The 24,840-nt window shown below is 39.8% G+C and overlaps 2 protein-coding genes across 3 annotated transcripts; one reads left to right on the forward strand and one right to left on the reverse strand.

Annotated features, from left to right (window-relative positions):
- The first annotated feature begins 73 nt into the window (after positions 1 to 73).
- On the forward strand, positions 74 to 10,041 carry snx1a (sorting nexin 1a). The gene is made up of 15 exons (XM_026311967.2): positions 74 to 240; positions 1,838 to 2,723; positions 3,182 to 3,321; positions 3,514 to 3,580; positions 3,722 to 3,765; positions 3,985 to 4,126; positions 4,225 to 4,303; positions 4,420 to 4,495; positions 4,634 to 4,747; positions 5,482 to 5,575; positions 5,929 to 6,134; positions 6,757 to 6,900; positions 7,223 to 7,303; positions 7,398 to 7,469; positions 8,045 to 10,041. The coding sequence occupies exons 1-15, from the start codon at positions 112 to 114 to the stop codon at positions 8,093 to 8,095; spliced, it is 2,325 nt and encodes a 774-aa protein (XP_026167752.1). The 5' UTR covers positions 74 to 111; the 3' UTR covers positions 8,096 to 10,041.
- Positions 10,042 to 10,867: 826 nt separating this feature from the next.
- Positions 10,868 to 24,217, reverse strand: ireb2 (iron-responsive element binding protein 2). Of its 2 annotated transcripts, XR_003295974.2 has the most exons (23): positions 24,099 to 24,217; positions 22,267 to 22,353; positions 21,406 to 21,571; positions 20,955 to 21,092; positions 20,572 to 20,814; positions 20,291 to 20,360; positions 19,870 to 20,053; positions 19,153 to 19,292; positions 18,822 to 18,993; positions 18,548 to 18,648; positions 18,110 to 18,226; positions 17,787 to 17,946; positions 17,404 to 17,539; positions 17,074 to 17,158; positions 16,820 to 16,976; positions 16,282 to 16,406; positions 16,075 to 16,179; positions 15,805 to 15,947; positions 15,347 to 15,494; positions 15,082 to 15,204; positions 14,645 to 14,830; positions 13,072 to 13,983; positions 10,868 to 12,819 (listed from the first exon to the last, which is right to left on the reverse strand). XR_003295974.2 is itself a non-coding variant. In XM_026311966.1 (22 exons), exons 1-22 carry the CDS (start codon positions 24,121 to 24,123, stop codon positions 13,873 to 13,875), a joined length of 2,922 nt encoding a protein of 973 aa, XP_026167751.1. In that variant the 5' UTR covers positions 24,124 to 24,217; the 3' UTR covers positions 12,828 to 13,872. The 2 variants fall into 2 exon arrangements, 1 of the variants encoding a protein (XP_026167751.1); XM_026311966.1 differs by lacking the exon at positions 10,868 to 12,819 and having other exon boundaries at positions 12,828 to 13,983.
- Positions 24,218 to 24,840: the final 623 nt, after the last annotated feature.

Genomic DNA, 24,840 nt, shown 5'->3' on the forward strand with positions numbered 1-24,840 from the left:
GGATTAACTACGACCCCGGTGCATAGCAGCGGTGCTTCGGCCTCACATGAGCAGCGGTAGCTACTAAATAAAGGACACACGTCGAGACGTTTCCTCCACGACAGACCGAAGATGGCGACCAGCTCGGAGCGCAGCCCTCCTCCGTTCCCGGACTCCGAGGACCAAGATGTGCTGGACCCAGAAGAAGTCGAAGGCCAAGACAGTGATGAAGACGACGGGGAAGACCTCTTCATGAGCCCGGTATGTCTCAGAGGGTTTTCACGGCTAGTTAGTTAGCTGGTTAGCATCTGGTTTGGCGTTAACTGCCAGGGAAAGTACTGGTTAGCTAACGTCAGCTAATGAGACCAGTCCGGCTTTAGTTTTGGAAGGTGTTTGCCAACATTTAGCTGGTTTGACCGCAAAAAAAAAATCAACACTGACATCAGCAACTGTGAAACCAGATAATACTACACCAGAACTAGTCACTGTAACTTCAGCAATCACATCTGATCCAATAATCAACATTACTGTTGAAAATGTGTATTAACTTAACGTTTCTGCCTAGTTGTGATTGGATCCAGCTGATCCGGGCCCCCTATAACTAGTTAGACCTTAAACGATTAGTCGGTTGGTTGATCTACTTTAAAGTAATCAGTTTTAAAAACGTTTAGCCCATCGTTTCTGTTACTTTAAAAGTGATTTAGTCGATTAATCGGTTCGTTAATAGCAGAACAATAATCTGATGTGAAGCTTTTAACCTAAAATATAACTAATATTTGCTGTTTGAAGCTTCTCAAATGAGAGGAGTTTGTGTCTTTTTTGTTGGTTTGTTTGTTTGGCCTTTTTTATTGACACAATTATTTTTGCAAAAGTAAGTAGTAGATTAAATGTGTAAAAACCTTCTTGCTGCCTTTCTGTCATAAATCACTGTAAATGAGTAACATCTGGGGTTGTAGACTTGTGGTCAACACTTTAAGACATTCAAAAATGTCACATTGTCCTATCAGAAGTTGTGACAGGCATTTCTGACAAGTTTTTGATGCTTCATAGTCTCTAAACAGTCAATAGAAAACACAAGCTGCAGGTTAGCCGATCATAAAAATAGTTTTTAGGTGCAATGATTCTGTTATCGGTTGAGAAGAATTACAACAATTAGGTGATCAGTTGATTGACAGGAAATTAATTGGCAATCACTTTGATAATCAAATAGTAAGTAGTGCACGCTTCAGTCTAATCATAGCACTCTGCAGGAAATAAGGTCTGTGTGGTTTGACTGTGAAAGTTGACATTATCAGGGAAGTGCTCGTGTTTATCAGTGGGTGAAAACTCAGGCTTTTTGAATGAGGAAAGCTGGCCCAGGCAGCCTGCTGTCATGTGAGTCAGCTGTGGTCACATGGTCAGAACCCGGATGTGTTCCCGCTGTCAAAGTTCAGAGCAGAGATTGGAAAGTTGCTGCCTTCATTTGTTTTTTTTCTTTTTTGTGAGAGCTGGCCTCACTGCTGCACGGAAAACACTACTCAGCAGTTGTGAATGTTATGTTTAACAGAGCCAGTAGCTGAAGTCATGCTTGGAAATGGACCAGGTAGTGGCCATTAGTGGATTCAGAGTGACTTTCCACATGTTCATCAGTTCATTATAAGTCACTGGCTTTTAGGATAGAGTTGATGATTTGATTAAACTACTCAATATATTACTCAATGTGCTAAGACATTTAAACTTTACACACTTTGCTGAGAAGTGTTTGTTTTTTTTCTGTGAGGGTGAATTAAATTGTCTTGATGGGTAATCTAAAAATAACCAACAGGTGTTTGTTACTTACAGCTTTTTTTTTTTTTTCTCTCCCCTCTCCTATCTCCAGGACAGCCCTCCAGAGCCCCACATGGACACCATACTGCCACCCAGTGATGTTTTAACAAAGCCTTCCTCTGACATCACGAACAGTGAAGAAGTCACTGAACCCTGTGATGAGTTTGTTGATCTGTCAGACAACGTATCTGAAGCTGCCGTAGCTGCAGCTGAAAGTGCTGTTGCAACTGCAGCAAAAAACACAACTGAAATCCTTTTAGATGAACCCTCAGATGATTTCGTTGACATATTGGGAAGTGAAACCAAGGCACTGCGAGAGGAAGTAGTGGTAGCGGATGTTACTGTTGAATCAACGGCACATAAAAGTGAAGCATCCAGCAGTGCTACACATCTATCTGGTATTGGGAAACAAGAAGTAAATGTAACTGCCACTGCTCCAATCATTGACCTCAGTGGTGATTCTTTAGCCAGCAACACGCAGCAGCCTTCTCGTGTTGTTGACCCTTTGGTTGACCTTCTTGGTGATGCTCCACCTGCTGCTCCACCTGCTGTTATTGCCAAAAAACCCAATAGGGCAACAGTCGATCTGTTTGAGGATGAGGGAAGCGACCTGTTTGCAGAACCACGGCAGACCAAGTCGGTCAAGCAGCCACAGAAAAGCCTATTCGGTGAACCTGATGAGGATCTGTTTAGTGAGCCGCTGGGTCCCACCAAGAAGACCGTCAGTAAAGAGCTGAAAGACAAATCGGTCTCATCTAAAGCTACTGCAGGTGTTGATATCAACATAGGTGGGCCTCTGCAAGAAAGTAATGCTGCAGAACCTGCTGATATCTTCAGTGAAGAAGCAGTCACCACAGCGCCCAGTATCAAGAACACCAGAGGTGTCAACCCCAAAACCAACGGAATTCACTCTGAGGAGGGGACAGATATATTTGCTGGTGGGTCCACTTTTTCTGTTCTTTGGATACATTGTCAGGGTTTTAGCATTTAGTCTCCTAGGGAGAGCAGTCCTATTGCACATCCAACTAGGAGGTGGTACAACTACACTGATGCATGGATAGATGGTTTAAGAGTCGAAGGTCTCCAGTGTTACAGATCAGTGTTGTTTCTTCTGTCATTTTGTGCCCTTCTGTTTGTCTTTTTTAGTCATTTGCTTCTTTTCTGAGATGTATTGCAAGGTACAAATTTGCGATCTGTGCTGGTTGTTGAGTCTTTGAAACTGTCTGTAAATTTGCGAGTTTGACAAATGCCTAGTACACTTTCTGCCGCAGACAGGTGACGTAAGTACATAAAGGCAGACTTGGGACATGACGTAAACCAAAAAAAAAACACATTTCCATTCAGCATGATAACGTCAGTCTTTTTTTTTTTTTTTTGCTTCTTTACTCTCTAACAGAAGCTACAGTGGAGCTTTCTCTCGACAGTCCACGGAACGAGAGAAAGAAGGAGGTGATGGACAAACCATCTGCATCTGCCCCCTCCCTGTCAGCTGCTGCCAGCTTGGCCACGCCACAGTCTGCTGCCACGGAGGAGGAGGTACATACATATCTAATCCCAGCGTGAATTTCCTGTTAAAGTTCAAGAATTTGCTCTTTCTGCACATAATTTTATCTATTGTAAGGTTTCCTTAAATTGTTGAGTTAAAGAAACTTCTATTTTTACAAAAATATAAATAAAACTGTAACTCCAACTGGAAAAGTTTCACTTTTTGGTCAATATTTGTTTCAGCTGGAAGAAGCGGAGGAAGAAGACAAATTTGACATCTTGGTCTCTGTAAAAGATCCTGAAAAAATAGGTGCAGTGTATTATTTCTATTCTGTTTTTGAAAACATGTACACTTCTTGAGTTTATTGTAATTAAAGAACAAATGAATTTGAACACCATAAATTCAAGCAGGCAAAGCCTTTTCCAAGTTGCTCTTTTCTTTTGTTTTCAGGGGATGGGATGAATGCTTATATGGCCTACAAAGTATCCACAGAGGTAAAAAGTCTGTCAGTGTGTCGCCATTTTACATATAAATTGTGTGTAATAGTGTGCAAAGAAAGGAAGCACTGGTCAGTGTAGGGCAGCTGAAATGCCCGTGCACTGTTCTTCAAAAGAAACAACTGTATCACAGGTTTATAGCAGTAGTCCACCAAAACTAAAGGTGTTAGGTACATACAATCAACTTGTGTAAAAAGTGAGGAAATTCTGTTTCAGACTACATTGCCCATGTTTCGCAACAAGACATTTACTGTGAAGCGACGCTTCAGCGACTTCCTTGGCCTGTACGAGAAGCTGTCTGAAAAACATGGACCAAATGGCTTCATTGTTCCTCCACCACCAGAGAAGAGCCTTCTGGGTAAACTGGCTGCTTTTCCTTTCATCCCATTTTCTCTTATATTGTAGCTAGAAATCCAATTCTTAGTCAGTTGTCAAAATGAGTGATGTCTTGCACAGGAATGACAAAGGTGAAGGTGGGGAAGGAAGATTCCTCATCTACAGACTTTGTTGAGAGAAGAAGAGGAGCGTTGGAGAGGTAAGAGAAGATGAATTCTCACAATCTCATAATCTAAACAAAAGTAAAGGTGTGATGTTGTTGCCATGATAATACAAAGAGGAAGTAAGTTGGGGTTTTTTTTTGCCATTTGACAGGTATCTCCAGAGGGTGGTCAATCACCCGTCACTCATTCAAGATCCAGATGTCAGAGAGTTCCTGGAGAGAGAAGAGGTAAGAGCCCAAATTCAGTTTGAAGAGCCTCAAGGTTGGCTGGGTGTTTTTCAACGATGAACATTTATGTTTTTTAAAAATGTTTAGTAAAGTGAAATTTGAAGCACAAAAAAAATTGTATTGTATTTGTGCCTTCAGTTGCCCAGAGCTGTGAACACCCAGGCTTTGAGTGGTGCCGGCTTCCTGAAAATGATCAGCAGAGCAACAGATGCTGTCAGTAAAATGACCATCAAAATGAATGAGTCGGACGTGGTGAGTTCATGTTGAAACACTCCAGCTGTTGACAGAGGTTTCTCTTCCCAAGAAGCTCGTGTGTAGCAGATGACGCAATCTGCATGTTTCTGTCTAAAGCAGAACATTTCAAGCTCACAGCTAAAGGAAGATTGAAGATTCAAACTAAAGCACTAGGGTAAAGGTGAACATATGGCAAACTGTATGTGTCGAAATATTGTGGGTGAGGCAACCACGAACAATCAAAGAGCCTTTCTCAAAATTTGGTGCATAAAATAGTAACTAAGCAGTGGCACTGATTTCCTCTTGATCTGGGCTCAACGTACATGCATACAAACGTACATGCATACACTGAACATCAATAAAAGAAAATATTTATTCCAGCTAATTAAATGGAAAAAAACACAAGTGCATTAAAGTGCACTGGATTTCCAGTGTCATGTTTGTAGTTAAACATCTTGTTTAAAAACACAAGGCTCTTGCATAAATCCAGTCTACAAAAAGATTTTGAACTCAATCAGATTTCTATGACTCATTTGCATCAGTGAAATATTAATTTCACTAAATATCTGGAAAAGTAATGTTAAAAGTATGCAAAAGTTATTTCTTGTACAAATATAATTCACAACATTTCATCAACTTACTGACCCTCAGTAATTTGGTAATGTCATAGAGCTTAGTGGATAAACAGTGGGATTTTAAATGTACAGAGGTGTTGATGCTTATACTTGTACTAACTGTGTGTTTCGCTGCAGTGGTTCGAGGAGAAGCTGCAGGAGGTGGAGTCTGCAGATCAGCACTTCAGGAAGCTCCACACATTGGTCGAGTCGCTGGTCATCCACAGGAAAGGTTAGTCATCCTCTCTCCAACTGTAAAGAAACCTCATCACTTAAACATCCTGTTAAGAAGATTAGACAGAGTTTATGATGTCATCAGTTAGCTGCTGTACACTGCTACTGGCTACTACTACCACTTCTTTATTCTCCCTCCCAAGCATCATACATACAATTTAAAAGGTATAGGATTTCAAATGTTTTGACCCCTGTGCCCTCTGGTCATGGTTGGTGCTTTTCCTCAAGCTCATGCTCACAGAATAGCTTCCAGATTCTCATAGTTCACAGTTTTTTGGTGTTGCGTGGAAAAAACCCTTCATCTTCAGTTCTTCAGTTGGTATTAACGTATAAATGGATCTTCTCCTCCAGAGCTGTCGTTGAACACAGCGAGCTTTGCCAAGAGTGCAGCCATGCTGGGCAGTGCAGAGGACAACACTGCCCTGTCCCGAGCTCTGTCTCAGCTGTCGGAGGTGGAGGACAGGGTGGAGCAGTTACACCAGGACCAGGCCGAAAACGACACCTTCAGCTTCGCCGAACTCATCGCAGATTTCATCCGCCTGCTTGGAGCTGTGAGGGTACTGAGAAAATTAATATTCAACTAATTCCTAGACATCAAAATTTCTCAAATGGCTTAATTAAAACAGGAAACACCCACAATGTGAAAGTAACAGAAGTGCCTAACTAAATGAATTGAAAACAACAGATGGGATATGTAGAAATCTGGAGTAATTGTATTTGATTGCTGTGCTGGTTGCAGCATTGACTACAGTCTAAAAAAACTCTGTGCCTTTCCATCTGTCACTGTGTCACTTATGTTAAGCAGTGAAGTCAAGTCTGACATTTTTATTAAGTCCAGCTAGTTGGGTTGAGTCCTTGTGAAGAAAATCCTCACCAGGACATTTTACTTTGAGAAAGTATTTCCAGGGACAAGATGAAATGCCAGAAAATTATGAATCTAAGTCAAAAACAAACATGGATGAGTATGAAGCAACTGTGTGGTTTTAACTACTGTGCAAAGGAAGTTGGATCAGACTATCATACTACTTTAATGTTGACCATGTTACCTGTGTCAGTTATACTCGCCATAACAAGGAGTATTTCTAATAGTGGATAAGACATTTACTTTGGAATTCGTTTTTGTGCTGACATGGATAAATTAAATAAGCCAAGTGTAAGAAATGGTCGTTTGACATGCAGGGGTCATTTGATCACCGGATGAAGGCGTGGCAGCGCTGGCAGGACGCTCAGTCCATGCTGCAGAAGAAGAGGGAGACTGAGGCCAAACTGCTGTGGGCCAACAAACCAGACAAACTGCAGCTGGCTAAAGAGGAGATCACCGAGGTACGGCACAGGCCAAGATCAACACCGAGAAAATGACTGGCAATCCTGAATGCTCAGGAGTTTGTGGTCTTTTCAATATTGGGGACAATGTTTGATAAATGAAAAAGTAATTACAAGTTAGTCAAAAATATGTGAAATAACATAATTATGACTCTTAACTTAAAATTGACCTAAATCAAAACTACTGTGATAGATGTGAGATTTTGCTTATAATGTGAAGTAGAGAGTCAATTTTAATTTTACAATTAACATTTAACCTTTTCAATACACTAACATGAAATATCTGTGTGGTTTTAAACCTGTCATTTCTTCGTGTTAACAGTGGGAAGCCAAAGTGACACAGTATGAGAGAGACTTTGAAAGAGTTTCAGCCACTGTGCGCAAGGAGGTCATCCGCTTTGAGGTACCAGTGTTTAGTCCTGGTCTATTCCCAGGATGTTGCAGGGTGATTTAAATGTTACATAAACATGTGTATCTTTTTAAATATTCTCTTACAGAAAGAAAAGGCCAAAGCTTTCAAAAGACAGATAATCAAGTATCTGGAGTCTATGCTTCAGTCTCAGCAACAGGTGAATGTCTCTCTATGAATATTTCTAATTTATATATAAATTTTCTTCCTTTCAAACCAATGGGGTGCATTTATAAAACGTTTCTTAACTGAGAATGGTTTTTCTAACTATTCCAATCCTTGTTTTGTCCCTGCCATGTCACAAAATAATATTTTATATTTTATATTTATAATAGCTATTTCCTATGCAGCATATCTAAACTGGATGTACATGTGGTTTTAAAATAATATCAAACAGAAGTTTGAGTGAAAGTTTTAAATTTTTCTTTTAAAAATTACTGGTTTAGTTCAGATCAAGGAAAGTGGATGGTAAATTTTTAGGGTGTGCTCAGATGTTCAGATAGAACATTCAACACGTTTTAGCCAATTTATGTACAAAGTCAGTGGAAAGGTAAGTGGGAACAAACTCTCCCAGGGTGGTAGAAAATTAAGCGCATCTCTGCGTATGTTGGAAAACATAACAGTTCACATCTGAACAAACCTTCAGACAAAACATTTCTTTTAAATCTTAAATGTCAACCACTTCCTTCCTGTCAGTTATGAATGAACCTGACACTGTTGTCTCTTTCTTTCCAGCTGATAAAATACTGGGAGGCTTTCTTACCAGAAGCAAAAGCAATCGCCTAATCCTCGAGCACCAGTCTTCTGAACGACAGAAACAGGCTGCCTTTCTCTTATACACTTTACCTCTTTTGCCTTTAAACCAAGGAAAATGTGTGTGTGCATTGTAAAAGATACAATCAACCTGTTTTTTTAATCACCTTAACATGTAGTTCTGTATTCTATTGTATTGATAATTGTATATTTTCATTTATCCTTCCACAGATATTTTCTTACTAGATAAAGAGTTTGCATATACAAAGATATAGAGACAAAGAGAGAAAGCGTAGGTGAATGATTCCATTAATTTTCACAGGAGAAGGGAAAACAGTCCATTCTTCTCAGGATTTTCTCCTTCATGTGAACAGAAGCTCTTTCACATTAACCAGCAGTGGTTAATAGTTTACAACATGGCTGCTCTCTCATCAGATGTTTCTGGGGACCCAGATGAAGAAAGTGGCCACGAGTCTTACTCTGTTTCTTCTTTTAGGTCACTCAAAAGGGATAAAATAACAGCTAAAGAAAGAAATCATGAGCACTTCTACCACGTGGGCAAAGTACTTAACTACCGCCCACGTGGTTTTTTTTTGTTTTGTTTTTTTCCCTTTAAGATTTAAAATACTATTGATACTAGGGAGATGGTGGTGCAGGGTAAAGACAGGCATTAGCAGGGTCTACAGCTGTAGTCAGGGGCTGCGTTGTCCTGTGGGTGGCGCTTGTGGGTTTAATTTTCTAGATTTGATTTTGAATTTGTTCTAACTTCACTCTTCTAACTACGTCTGTGCCTTTTTAAACTCAGAATGGTATTTTGTCTCCAGATGCTAAATTAAATCCAGTTTGGGAGAAAGTTGTACATTGTTGTTAGAAGTACAGAGGCATGTTCCACAGCCATCGCTGTCATTGCTGAGGTTAAAGAACTATACTGGTGTTTTCACATTTAAGTCCATTTAATATTAGTATTTTGTTTCTCTGTAAAGTTTTTTTTTTTTTCCTGTGCGTATTTTTCCTGGTTTCTCTACTTTCGGCCTTTTGGTTGACAGCCGTGTGAACTTGGACCAGCAGAGACTTGAAACAGGTCATCAGCACGGTGAGCACCATGTCTCAGTGTGTTTTTGTCAAAGTTGCATCATAATCATTACCAAAAAAAACAATGACTAACTTTGAGAAAAGTAACTGTAAATGCAGACATTCTCTCACCGTTTGGATTAGCCTCAAGCAGTTTCAAGTCTCAGCAAAAAGTGTGTTTAGTGAAATGAATGGAAACCCAACAGGCTGTTTGGAAGGCACAGTGCTATTTTTGAAATATGGTTTGGAGTGATGTTAAACTGCAACTAATGGGGCGATATTTTGGATCCATAGCTTATCCTGTAAAATGTCACAAAAAGTGAAAAATACAAAAGTTCCCAGAGCTCAAGTTGATATCATCTCAATCCAGATTGATCAAAATTGTTGTGGATAGATTTTCTGTCAGTTGGCTAATTGTTTTAGTACTAAACAATACTGAATGTGATTTGGAGTAAATGGGCCACAGCAGGTAAAATGCTGAGATGGTCCTTGAAAAGCTGCTGATGTTGACACGAGATTGTTTTACACTAAACATATTGATGTCATGCTGAACCTAATGCTTCCCTGACCACTCAGACTGCGTTTTGACAACTGACACACAGTAACAAACTGTGTCAGACATTATAGCTTTAATTACACATTTGCACACACTTAAATCGAAGCCCTGCAGTGCTGATGCTGTAATGTACCACTTGTTAACATTAAGCCATCATAGCTTGCAGACATTTAGTTTTTGACAGACCACTGGTGTTAGGCAGCACTAACTAAAACCAGTTAGTGCTGCCTCCGGTTGTATGTGATCACTCAATGTGCAGAGCAGTGTCAGCAAACATGCATTATGTCAGTCATTTCTTTTAAAACAAATCAATAAAAGTTGCACTGTTTACACTTGGAGATTTAATGAGGAACTTCAGACTTCTGTCTTTATTTCACTAGTTAACTTCCATAGCTTCACATTCACTATATGCAACAGCGCCACCTAGAGTCCAGATGGAATTACAAGTAAAAGCCTTTTGATTGCCAAATGTTGTAGATATTGCTGTTAAATTCTAATTAAAGAAACATTTGTTGTGATTAGCTATAATGGTACAGATTTTCTTTCCTTCGAGTGTTTAAAAAAAACAATTTAAAAAGAACAGGTTCAGGATTTTTCAAGCTGTATTTATGTGTACGTGAGAACAGGTGTTTTTAGTCACTTTAGTAACTTTTCCTGCTCCTATTGTCAATTTTGGGGGCAAAAGTGAGGGAAATTACAGTAGTTTTAAATAGATGGTAGGTGCATACTGCGTATGTTGGCCAGTTATACCTCTCAGAGTAACTACAGCTGTTAAAAGACGTTTGTTAAAGAGCAAAGTAAATGTAGGTAACAACTTTCCTTCTTAAAATGTTAATGCATTGTGCCTAATGTCTGTTTTACTTATTTTCATTTAAAGTATTTCAGATGCCCAGATGTTTGCATGAAACTAGATTATTCTAGTTTTTTTATCTGAGACATTTTATTTAGCCCACTCGTCTTGGGGAAAACTCTTTGGTTAGGTAGGTGAGTGGTTTTGGGGTTGTTGAATCCTACATTTCCCATAATACAGCTCAATAGCACCTTACTAGACACCCACATCTTTAAAGACAAAATAGCCACCAAACCTTAACATCTACAGGGTTCCATGAGAATATACTGCTGGCAAACCTTGATGTTTCCCTTTAACAGAACACTGACTGCTCACAGACAACTGCAGCACCATTTTCTTTACCATTTATTAAAAACTATTTACAATATGATTCCGAGTTACAGACGTCCAGACAGCTTTTCTTCTGTGCAGTGTGAGACTTGACTTGCACACTTTGCTTCCCTCAATTGAAATAATGGAAAGCAGCAGTGAATGACACTACAGGTGAGCTTCCACACTGTGCACCTGCACACTTCATTCCTCAACACGTTTCTATCGTGGTACCACGCAAAACCTGCTCAAACTAAGAAGGCAAACTGTGAAGATGGACTAGCCCAGCTGAGAAACTAAAACCACTTACATGACCTGTACAATCAATATGAAGCAGTTTAGAAACTATGATCTTCACAATGAGGCACTCAACAACAGACATCATCACATGACACTTAGCTACTTGCTTCGTCTTATTTTGGCAGTTTGACACAGCACTATCTGTTCATGGTGAAGTGACAGGAACTACAGTTTCAGGCAGTCAGTGGTTCAATTTGTTGCAGAAACAGTGTAAATGTCAAATTCTCACAAACACAGCCAGCACAAAATCATGCTCTTCAGAAAAAATGATAAATGCATATAGGCTCCAAACCACAGTCTAGATAATGCGACATGTTGCACTAAATCCTCTTTACTGATTCCAAATGGTTTCATGCACAAATGTTAAACAGTTGACACAAAAACAAAAAGTGGAGACTGAATATTAATGACAAATCCAGTACCAGTAGATATGTGATGGATTACAAATGAAGCAATATTGTATTTCAGACAGAGCAGATGTTTGTCAAACTGCAATATAGCTGGTAAATGTCAGTCCCAGGGATGGACAGAGTCAAGTCATGCAGGGAGCTGTTGCAATAAATAAAAGGTGACAGTGATGTCTATTCTCACACACATCAAAGTACAATGGCAAGTAAAAGAAAAGAAGTGCTAAAATTACACTTGTCACTTTGATGTGGCTTTTAACTTCACATCAACCCAAATCATAATGACTGACAGGACTAGGTGTAAAAAATGGGCCTGCTGCTTCTGTAAACAGGTTAATTCACTTTCTTTCTGATTCAACTATTAGAGACAAACGTTTAGTGAAGTTGAGTTAGAGGAGAAGACTAATACCACTCCTCTGTACAGCAAATATGAAGCTACAGTTAGCTTAGCAGTGGGGATACAGCCGGCCTGGCTCTGTGTAAAGCCAACAATCCACATATCACCCTCTCTGAGCTCGCTAATTAAACTAATGAGCTGTGATGAGTTTAATAGTGAGCCTGAGATTGAGCCCAAAGTCATTTTCTTCCACTTCTGGTCCTAATGCTAAACTAAGCTTTATCTACTACAGTGTTTTTGGGGGGACAGAGGGTGTAGTATGCCGTTCAGATTGTAAAGCCTCTTAAGGCAAATTGATTTGTGATATTAGGCCATACAAATAAAACTGACTTAACCAAGCTAACATCTCCTGGCTGTACAGATGAGGTTAGTATCAGTCTCCTCATCTAACTGCTGGAAAACAAATTAGCTTGTTTAGCTTATGTCTTTAAAAATAGAAATGACCCATTCATCAGCTTAGAAATAAAATGTTGAATTGAATGTTGAAACCTGATCGTGCTCAGCTCCTATAAAATTAACTCAATCCAATGTATTAATGTATTATATTTTATTTTGATGTAACTATTGCAAACAATGTTATGTTTGTTTTATAAAGTGGGAACTATCAGAAATTGCCAATATTACAAGGAGACATGACATTTTGCAGATTCCTCAGGAAACCAAAAACACTTTGTGCAGCTTATTTCACGTGTGTAGAAGTACTTCAAAATCAGGAGAGCTCAGCTTTCAATAAGGATTCATGCTAATGCTGAGCACATAGCATTAACATAAGGCTGGAGGTAGTCTGGACATGATTAATGGAGAATCATACTGTAACTAAAAGCCATTTAGGTGATTCAGCAGTGTGATCTATTGTTTTCATTGTACCTAAAAAAAAAAAAAACTGCATCAAAATGACAAGTGTAAGTCAGCAACATCACAATAACTACGTTCCCCCCTCAGTTAAGCTGACATTTAACTTATAATGCTCTACTTTGATGAGGCTTTCTTATACAATGGGCACCAATTGTGTTTTAAAGCGCTGTTTTGCACAAAGTAAGTCAACCCTTTAGAAGCTTCTGCTGCTGTATGCGTTTCTCTTACTGGATTCTTTATGCAGAAACATGTTTCATAATTTACCTTAACGTGATACAGAGGACTGTCCGTTGGTAATGCAGGGAGTCTAGTGACACAAGTAACAACAAAAACAAGAATTTTACATTTTTTCCACATAATAAAAATAATTAGGCAACTATACTTTTGCCAAAGGCTTCATTAAAGAAATCTTAACATAACTTTAATTTACATAAGATTGTTTGGCCACAAATTGAAATGCAGGCATCTGAAATTCTGAAAAATTTTGAAATTCACAATATTTGCCTTTACTTGGAGTTTGGATAAAACAGGCTATACTGCAGTCTTGGAAACAATGTATTCATGCTGTAGTAACTAGCACCATCTTAGCCTTTCTAGGCAGGATTGTTTGAATGAGTCTAACAGTAGCAGGAGCAGAAAAGACTGGTGTCATCTTGGCCTAGCTCCACGATGAAACAAATGCCCAGCACACTGCAGTTTCATTATCCACTGATAAACAAAAAATGATGTTCAGAGGTCATCTAGGGTACAATCTCAGTCAATGTCACCACATCTTCTTGCAGTCATTTTGGCCGCCGTGTGGGGAAAAAAAAAAATGCTGCTCGCATAGGCAGAAAAAGACATGTAGTGATGGAAAAGCAGGTCAGGAAAAGGTCTGAAAAGTGATGTTACCTATCTTAAAAAATCTGGACAGGGTCGTTCAGCCCAAAAACATAAATCAGTCTTTATGTAACTCCAAAGATTCATTTTTCAACCATGAAAATAAACTGGCGAAATGATGAAAGTCGCTGCAGTACGTGAATCTAACGCACATTCAGCAGGAGTGAGACCAGGCTGCAGGCTGTTTCACAGCAAAGTCCGAGCAACATATCTAAGAAGCCCCCCATGGCGGAAAAAGTTAACATCCAACTCAGTGTCAAACAGTGCAGTGACAACGAAGGATTTTCCTTGGCTGGTCTGCAAATTAAACACAAAACAAAACCAAAAATGGCAAATGTTTTAGATTATGTTCTTGTAATTGTGGGGGCATTTTTATTAGCAGCACTTGGGTTGAAGACAAATTTCCCTGTGGGGACAATAAAGTATAATGTATTGTATATAATCCTGAAAATATATTGGATTTACAAAGTTTCACTTTATATATTTCATCTTTTTTTATTTTAAATGCTCACATTAATTAAAGAATACACATTTTTAAAGCTGCATGACTTAATTATTTAACAGTGCATCAAATGACTATATTTAGTAACAAAGCGTGATTTATACTGACCAACCCACAGCAAAGTCTTTCTTTATCCAGTCTTCTTTAAATCTCTAATAAACCAACTGTATGCCACCCTACCAGCACAAAAAGCTAGAGACACTTTCAGCTAGTGAAGAAAGTCAATCATTTAGCAGACTAGGTGGCATTTTCTCAGTTGTTGGAGCCCAAAATAGAGATACACAGAGAGTGAATATGAGATGAATGAAAGTTGTTAGCTATAATTTTACCCTTTAGAGCTTTAGAACTGCAAGAATCTATCAAGGCTGTGTTTTTCTGTGTTAGTGGCCAAAAGTCAAACAATGCAGTTTTGCTAAATACTTACAGCCAGGCTTCTGACAGTCAGACATCACCTACCTTGACAGTGAGCTGCTCCCTCGGACTCAGGCTGTCCGGCAGGGTGATGGTGAACCTTTCCTTCCCGCTGAGCTCCAGCGAGTCTGCATTCTGGCCAGGCAAGAACTCAAGTGGCATGATGCCCATCCCCACAAGCTGGTTCTTATGCAGCTTCTCAAAGCTCTCAGCGATAACCGCACGTACCCCCTGTCAGGAAGCCGGTGAATCACCAAACCAAATAAGGATATGGAGTAAATGAAAGTTCTTGATACATGTTAATATGTCATTCATGGCTGTTAGAAAAAAAAGGCATCCCAGTGATCATTTCCATCCTCTATAATGGTAACTAGTATAATGCATGTTGTTAATCAAATGACATATCTATGAGGTTAGACTTCATAGTCTAGTCAATGTAAAGTGGGCAGTGGTAAGTGTTATATGTGTGTGCTGTAGTTTACCAGCAGGTATGGTCCCTTGGCGACCCAGTCCCTGGAGTTTCCAGAGCCATAGTCTTTGCCTGCCAGGATAATGAGGTTAATGCCTTCTCTCTGATAGCGTTCAGCTGCCTCGAAGACATCCAGCTACCAGAGAAACAGGAAGAGGACATGTAATCAGCAGCAGGTCGTACAAGGTTCAACAAACAAACCAGCTAGTCTGGTCTGAGCCTGACCACGGTAACAGCCGGCTTGTACACTCCAATGAGTGAAAAAGCGTTCCACTCACTGTCTGGCCTGAAGGAATGTGCAAAGTCTTGGGGCCTGGTTTGCCGATGAATCGATTTTGGAGCTTTATACTGGCAAACGTGCCTCTGGTCATCACTGCATCGTTCCCTCTGCGGGCACCATATGAGTTAAACTCCCGCGGTGTCAGGCTGAGGGGGAAAATTCAGTGTCATGTAAATACAGCTCGATTTGTACTGTGATAAATGAAACTGACACTGGAAATGGGAAAGGGACTTGCAGTTAACACTATCTCACTTTTGTCAATAACACAACTTTTTGTTTAATTTTGCTTTACATAGTAATTCTATTGAGTTGTTCTAACAAAATGTGATGTACATAATACACACGTAAATAATGCATGTCCTCTGGTTAATCAGTATGAACTTTCACATCTTGCTCTGAGTGGCATCGGTGAGAGAAATAAAACCAGTCTCAATGGTGTCTGGGTGGGAAACCAACCGTTTGCTCAGCAGATACTTGGCAGCTGCGCTGACTCTGGCAATGCTGCCTGCTGGTGAAATGTGGTCTGTGGTCACTTTGTCCCCGAGGAACAGTAAGGCATGAGCATTTTCTATCGACTGAGGAGGAGGAACTTCTTTACTCTGGAAGAAAACAAGCAGAGGAATTTTTTTTGTTGTTTTTTCTTTTTTTTTTTACCGGGGTACTCGTAACAACAGCAGCAGTAAATACAGGAAACCAAGAGTCCTTTCCTGGTCAGCGTAAACTTACCAATTTGCTGAAGAAAGACGGTGAACGGATATATGTGGACTTCTGATCCCAGGGGAAAAGTACAGAATCTGGACATTCAATGTTATTCCAAAATGTGTTCCCTTTCTGGAAAAGAACACAACACTCGACTTCAGTAAAGCACAGGACAGATAGCCATAAAAGAAACAACAAATAGAGAGAGACAGCCAGTGAAGATCACCCCCTCACCTCCATCCTTTCTCCAAGATCCTTAAAGACAGAGGAGATGACTGTGTCCTCCTCAATCTGTTGGATCTCCTCCCTGGACGGCCAGATATCATGTAGGTACACTTCCTTCCCCACCGCTGTCACACCTGCTCAAAACAACAAGCCGAAAGTTAACACCATACCAACACATCAGATAATGAAACACAGCTCCTTTCCCTAAACATCTACTCAAGAATATTGAATATTTTCATGTCTTGCTCTTTAAGTAGAAATGCTCACTAATGCTACTTTTAGTTTAACTTCTGTTCACTCCAGTTTTATTCATAATTAGTTAACAAGCGTACTGCTGCCATATAACATGGTAGTTTAGACCTAAAACTGCCACTAACCCACCTAGCTCCCTTTCTGACCTATTTTATGACTGACATGTCTGAACAGGACACTGATTCATTACAGGCCCAGTCTCTTTCTGTAATCAGCCAAATTCCTAAAATCCCATAATGAACCCCTGGTTTAACTGGAGAAACTCAAGAGAGCTCCTGCCCAGAGCCGTCTTTACCTAAAGGCTCTTTCTCAAAGTCGATTCCCACAGTGCCAGCAATAGCATAAGCCACCACCAGGGGAGGGGAGGCCAGGTAGTTGGCACGCACACATTCACAGAGACGACCTTCAAAGTGCCGGTTGCCAGATAACACACCACAGGCTACCAGTTCCCCCTAAAACAAAAGTTATTGTCAGGATTTGATTGTTGTGAACTATAAACTTCATCATGACATCAAAAAACAGCAGCATCTAAGATTATGAAGACATTACCTGTTTGATTGCATCCACGACAGCTTCTGGTAACGGTGCTGTGTTTCCTACACAGGTGGCACAGCCATAACCAATAACTTCAAACCTGAGGTAAAGGAAAACAGTTGTGCAAAAGAATTAAGTACTCAGACTTCCTTTTCTTAGGACACCACATTTACAGACAAATACTTTTTAACACATGGGACAATTAACATATTTAGCTTTCTGAAAACAGACTGCTGTCACATATTATATGTACTATAGAAAGCTTTCATGCAGTGTAACTCCAAATGCAGGTTTATGTTGTTGCCTTGCTCTCTGTATTTGTGTGTGTTATCAGCACATGCTCACCCCAGCTGGCTGAAGTAAGGCAGGACTCCACTGGTATTGAGGTAGTGAGTGACCATGCCACTTCCAGGAGCCAGGCTGGTCCGGATGTAAGGCTTGACAACAAGCCCTGCCTCCACAGCCTTTTTGGCCAATAGACCTGAAGAAGAAGACAAGCAGCCATAGAGGGGAACAAGAGTTCACAAAGCAGCATATTTGGTTTTTGTTAATAACAGAAGATACTGGATGTGATGCATTTAAAATGTGGGATGGGATTTCATGACTAGACTGTCAAACACACATCAGCAATCTCAACAAAACAATCACATCATAAATGTTGTATCCACAATGAGGTAATGTTTATACAGGAAATCTGATCACTGTCCTTTTGTGACTCAGTCCTTTACCTGCAGTCAGCATGACAGACGGGTTGCAGTTGTTAGTGCAGCTGATAACAGCAGCAATGACCACCGAGCCGTGGGCCAGCTTGTACTCCTGACCACAGTGCAGGAAAGGAACCCGGGTCTCCTGCTTCTCTTTGGAGATGTGGAAGCCTTTAAAACCCACCTGCAGGGACCCCAAACAAAATTAATAATCTTCTACTCGGTTACAAAAAGAGGTCCCCAATGCATCCCTAAAATCATCGTAACCCTGAACCTTTATATCTGACACAAACATATTAGTCTGGGGATTAGCAGAATAAAGACCACTATTGTGTTTTGTATATTACCTTCTCATCAAGACAACTCTGAAAGTCTTCTTTCATACTGCTGACTGCCACTCTGTCCTGAGGCCTCTTTGGCCCGCTCACATAGGACACCATGGAACTCAGGTTGATCTCTATCACCTGCACAATGATCAAGAGTTTTATTTACGCACTTCTTGGCTAAGTTTTGCAAAAATCACAGCAATGAAAAACATTACTGCAACAGCTATTGCTATTATCTCTGAAAATACACAACAATTAAGAGAAATTGTTTTTTTTCTAGAGAAAAACATACAAGGACTGTTGAGACACTATCTTTTTTTTCTACTCTTCATCAGACCAAAGAGCAAAAACATCCTATTAAGAAAACAACTTTTCCTTTTGGCAATTCATAATTGCAAATAAATATTCCAGAGGCTCAGAAATATTATTACCTCAGACTCAAGAAGTAAAAAAGATTACCTCAGAATAGTGGGGGTCTTCTGAGGGGTCTTCATAGCTTTGGAAAAGTTTTATAGCCTTCATGTAGGACTCCAATAATTCAAGTTTTTCCTGGCTAAAATCTAGAATGAAAATTGGGGCCAGTTACATTCTTGAATCTGATAATTACATATTGATGGTGTCTTATTGAGTTACAAAACTACTATTTAAGATGGCAGAAACCAGTAAATGGTGAAATAAATAAATAAATAACCCAACACACACTGTTTTGTAGTACAAAGAAAAACGGACTCACTAATTGTTTTAAAGTGCTTGAGTGTAACTTGGTCGACAGGGAAGAAACTGACAGTAGCGTTGTATTCTGGGCACATGTTGGCGATGGTGGTTCTGTCGGCAGCTGACAGCTGGGACACACCAGGTCCAAAAAACTCTACAAACTTTCCTGCAATCCCAGCCTGCCGCAAGTGCTAGAAAATTAAATTAAATAATTATACACTTTTAGATTTTAAGAAGACATTTATAGATGCTACAACTCACTCTTGATTTTTTGCCTTCTGCACTACAAAGCCTTCCATACCATTGTATACCATTAACACATTCTTAATAGCTAAACAGAGCAGTGTTACCTTTGTGATGCCAAGGACGATGTCTATGGATGTGCTTAGGGGGTTGATGGAGCCCACCAGTTTGCAGCCCACTACTTGAGGAAGTGTCAGCGACACTGGCTGGCCCAGCATCACAGCTTCTGACTCGATTCCCCCAACACCTGGTGAATGAAAGAGCAATAAGTTAGAGGCCTAGAGCCTCTTAAAAGTATTTTTTTTAAATGCACACAACACTTCATAAATAGTTTGAGTTAAACCTGCATTTATCCAACCAGCTAATCGTGTGGAAGCAAAGTGACTACTGCCACTTGCAGCATAATATGTCACATAGCAATTGTTTCATAGTGGTTTAATGAAACTGACAATGTGATCAGTTCACCTAAGTGGCCAACACAATACCTTTGAGATGCGGTAGAACAGGGGGCAAATAACAAATATGCAGAAATTATGTGATGCAGTCAAAATGTCAACATGAACCAGAATCTCTAAAGAAAGCGTTTTACATCTTATGGTACTCCCTGATCAGTTAAGTGCATGCACACAATGAGAAGGTTGTTAGAATTAGGATGCAGAACCCTCTCACAGTTTGTTTGTTTTTAGGATGAGGTCTGTTTAGCTTTTATCTTTTCTTTTTTTTTTTTCTATTTCCTCTCATCACCACTCAGAAGAACCCTCCAAACATGGCAACTTGCCTTCTTGACAAGGGTTTCAACAAAAATGGTAAGCAGAATGATTTACCCCAGCCCAGGATGCCCAGTCCATTGACCATGGTTGTGTGAGAGTCAGTTCCCACTACACTGTCAGGGTAGATGAAACCTTCATTAAGCTGGACCACTCTGGACAGATACTCCAGATTCACCTGATGGACTGCACCAAAGTCCGGAGGAACCACATTCACATTTTTAAATGCTTTTGAACACCACTATTTGGAAGACAGATAAGAAAATGGAAACAGTTAGAAAAAACACTGACCTGGCATAAACCTGCATTTGCAGTTACACTGGATAAGAGTTTTCTACAGCTTTGATTTATAAATCTATTTTACTGTTATAAAGCACACAGATGTAAAGGTCCTTTCATAAACATCTGAAATATTTAAATAACCCATAATGTAATGTTTTATTTTGTTGTTAGCTGTATGGTTTGCTCTGTGCTGTACCTTAAAGAACTGAAGCCGCTCTTTGTTTCTGATCAGTTCCATTTCCTGATTCTTAAGAGCTGTTTCAGTTCTGCAGAAACAAAATTAAGAGTAAATATGCAGAATGGGAATTATGTGCCATTTGTCAATCTGCATTTTAGATTTTACAGATTTAGAAGAACAAACTAATGAGCAACCAAAGCAAATTCAGAACAGTAGACATACACCCACCCGCCCCCCTAATTTATGTTTTGTGGAGAAATTAACTCTCATACATCAGCGGCTCTATTTCCAAAACTCACTCAAACACAGGCTTCAGGTGGAAAGGGCAGAGGAGAGGTGTGTTCTCTATCTGCTGGACAGAGACTGATGGTTGCCCCGTTGAGGCTGAAGGTTCACTGCAGGCAGGTTTACTACAGGAGCCCCGCTGGCTCCCACATTGTGAGCCTCCTCTGGACAGAGGCCTGGACGGTGTGGAACGAGAGGAACCCTGACTCTGGTTTGGGATGTCCCCTCCACCGGGGTTTGGAGCATTCTGTATGGCACTGAACAAACAGCAAGAAAAACAAATGGCATTTACAAGGTGAAATGTGAACCTGGGTCTATCTATTAACTGTATGTTCTCACTTTCATTTACTGGTAAAATATGTAGATAAAGGAAAGGAAAATATGAATGTAAACTCACCATTTACTATAATCAATCTGTAATGAGTGGTCTACAATGAGGTCTGTGGGGCATCTAGGGTTAACCAGGCTGGGGTCCACACCATGTTTGGCCACAGCATCTCTCATGGCTGCAAGGTCCACCATGGCTGGAATACCACTGTAGAAAGATGAATAATAATTAAAGTAGAAAGATGAATAATAATTAAAGTCAACAATCATTACAAAGAAAAACTATAATGGCAGATCTAGTAAGTCCATTTCTATAATTTGCTTCTCTGCATTATCAAGGGAATTAGCTGCTTTGTCATTAACCCATAAACTTGTCAAAGGGGACATGTTTTTCAGGGATCTTCCATGTGCTGCCACAAAACATTTAAGACAGAATGGATCAGTGATATTTTTGCTTCTCAGTAATGTTTTTTATCATACAGGACAGGGGTACTGATGTAAATAAACCCTGTGAAACTCACGTGAAGTCCTGGAGAAGGACTCGTGCTGGAGAGAATGGGACCTCAGCTTTATTCTGCTGCTCCTGCCAGTCCAAGATGCTCTGTATGTCTTCTTTTTTTGTGTAAAGGCCATCACACTTGCGTATGGCTGCCTCAAGTAAGACACGGATGGACAGGGGCAGCTTGTCTATACAGAGCAAACAAAATGAGGTGGTGACATTTCATTTCCACTCAGTAAACTATAAGTAAATTTAAGACTGTAATGTTTTAAACAAGTTGTGGTAGAAATTCACAAATCATGGATGTGTCAGAGATGCTTTAATGTAACTCTTTGCTGCCAGTGAGTTAAGATACCGATTTTTTGTGTTTCATATGTGTCACAGTTTAAGGAACATTGTGGTTCATCAAAAAAGAAAACCACAGGGCATTTGTGACATGAGGTATTGTCTTATCCAATACCCTGAGTTTTATATGTGTATGGGGGAGCTGGTTGGAACTGGTTGAGTCTAGAGCCTCCCAAGGTCCTCTCTATTCTGATAACATGTAGGTTTAAGATCCATCGAGTGTGAAATGCCTTTAGTATTATTGTCACATTCACTTCCATATGTACAATTACGGGTTTAAAGGTTAAGTCAAGAAGTACCTTTTTGAGATTTTTCTCCTGTACATATTTACGCTCTTATCCAGGCACACACCACTGGTAAACAAATATCACAGTGTATAGCACAACATAAAAAAATTCTGCTATACAGTGTCCAGATGGTTAAAAAGACATGTTGCAGATCAGAAAAAAATAAATGCTCAAAGGGTCTGAGAAGACTGAATTCAAGAAATCTTGTTAATATCCATGTCCCTTTTTGTAGTCAGATGGCCTGAACTCACCGTATCTTGGATCATTTAATTTCTGTGGATTGAAGAACTTGATTCTGCCATTGTCCAGAGTGTCAGTCAGATGGTTATATGGGTGCTCTGCAGAGGCAAAACAAAAAAATCATAAAAACCCCCACTCCAATAAGTCAAGTCACTATCAACTCAAATCTGCTTTTTGGTCTGAGAGCTAGTGGTGTATAGAAATAGTCACTTATGTTACTGAGACTGAGCCAGTGGGGATCTCCTGAAAAGAAGACAGTTCAGCCCAGGACAAGGCTTAAGCCACCCCTAAGAAACTGGCAGGAGGCCTGCATTTTTCTGTAATCTTTATACATTTCATCCTTACAATTGGATTATTACATACCATACAGTATTAGTGGTTATTAGTAGCTGAGTTGGTCTCACAAACAGCATCCCCTTGTAAAGGTTTATCATAGAGTGGCAGCTTTGGATGGAAAGCTGGAAGTAGCTTTTCAAAAATGCTGATGAAATTGTCCTTTAGGCCTTTATCTAAAACTAAGCAAAGGAAGCAATGGATAGAGTAATCTTTTGAGCCTTGGCATTAGTGGTCTCTCAACATGAAATCACGTGGTAACTCTCAGGTTACTTGCTTAGAAAGTTATACTTTAGTCCACAAGAAGCCTACAGTTGCACTGGCCGAACCCAAAAATACTGTACTCATTATAAAACATGCTCTGTTGTTTTTCATTCCTCAAATCCTAAACGTGTATTTACTGAATAAATTAGAGAAGGAAGAATGCACTCATGAACAACCACGCAATTGAAACCTTGCAATCAACCACAAGGCAATGCAGAGAAAAAAGTCAAGGCCCTCACACACGTTAAAAAAAAAAAAAAAAAACAAGCACAAACATCATGAAACTGGTCTAGCCCAATTCCAACACATCTGATAACAAAGACGTAAGTGGTTTGCTCAAGGTTTCCTTTCTCTTTCTTCATCTGCAGTATTTACTCTAAACACATTCACTATTAGTTGGGCTGTACAGCAAAAGCATTAACAGCTTGAAACAGAAGCTTTTAACAGCCAAATACTGATATAAGGACTTGACTGCATGGTGGAAGTCTGAAGGATTAGATAAAAAGGAGCTGCTCAGGAATTCAGGAGCTGCTTGTAGATCATCAGCACGTTTCTTTTTTACATAACTTCCAATGTGCCTGATCTTACTGACGAGCTTTAGTCAGACAGTGTGCTCACTTCTTTTAAATAACTGTATGCAAAACCAGGCCATGGGCTAATTTAAAACAGGCAGAATGGAAAACATACGGTACTGCGTTGAACACTAGTGAGATCCCATAGAAATAAACCCGTTTTAGCGATAAAACAGCGGGTAAGATGCCCGAAAACACAGACAACTAGTGAAATCTGATTGAATCAAACAGTGTTGATGTGAATGCAGTTTACAAACATTCCTATATAGCGTGAATTTCACCGCTGCATCCGAGGAGGCTACAAAGCTAGCCAAGGTCCGAGCTGCTAACAGTGGTCCTTATCATGAAGCACACACCCGCTTGGCTCGATGAGACAACAAACAGCAAAGGTCAGGTAACCTCTCAGCACAAAGTACGATACAGCTGTAACATCATGAGTGGAGCAAATACTCCTCTAGCCTGTCGTATTAGCTTAGCTTAACGTCAGTTGCAGCATTAAAATCTAGCTAACGAAGGGCTAGCTAACGTGGCTAACGCCGGTAGACTAACGCTAACTGAAGCAAACGAGAGTCGTTCTCATATTAAAAGTCGCTTTAATCGATTCCATTCAGTATCGGTAACCTGCTGATCTGTGACGACTTGTTATATGAAGCTAGCAAAGGACGTGTCTTTACCTTTGACTGTGGACGAGAACGCCATGATGACTTATGAAATCAACACGACCCGTCCTCACGAATACACGGGCCACACTGCGCCAACCAATCAGATCACAGAGCTCTACAGCCACGCCCACTCACCATTACAAAATAAAAATAAAACACAAAAAAACATATAAAACACCTTATCAATATACCGTGGCAGCGGTATAAAGTAGTACATTTACTGCAGTATTGCACTATGGTAGCTTATCAGCTCACATTTTTCAGGTACTTTAATCTTATGCTACTTAATACCTTACTTTATATTATAAAAATATTGTATTTGTGTCACAAATTAATGCTGACGCATACAAAATATTAAGATGTTATAAAATATGACGGTTTTCCTTATTGTAAATAGAAGTAATAAACTATTATTATTGAGTATTTTTTCTACTATACTCTACTTTGCAACAATTGAGAGGGAAATACTATACCTTTTGCTACACTTGTAGAATCAGAGTCAGAATCAGTTTAACTGTGCACACAAACAAGGAATTTGACTCCGGTTCACTAAGCTCTCTACAAGAATTATTCATTCATTCATTTTATATCTATACCCGCTTATTCCTAATTAGGGTCACGGGGACCTGCCTATCCCAGCTCTCTTTGGGTGGAAGGCAGGGGTACACCCTGGACAGGTGACGCAGTACATCGCAGTATACAAGAATTATAATATATATATATTTTTAAAGGAACATATGAGGTTTAAAAAATA

Source organism: Mastacembelus armatus, chromosome 6 (genome assembly GCF_900324485.2).
Source record: "Mastacembelus armatus chromosome 6, fMasArm1.2, whole genome shotgun sequence".
NCBI lineage: Eukaryota > Metazoa > Chordata > Actinopteri > Synbranchiformes > Mastacembelidae > Mastacembelus > Mastacembelus armatus.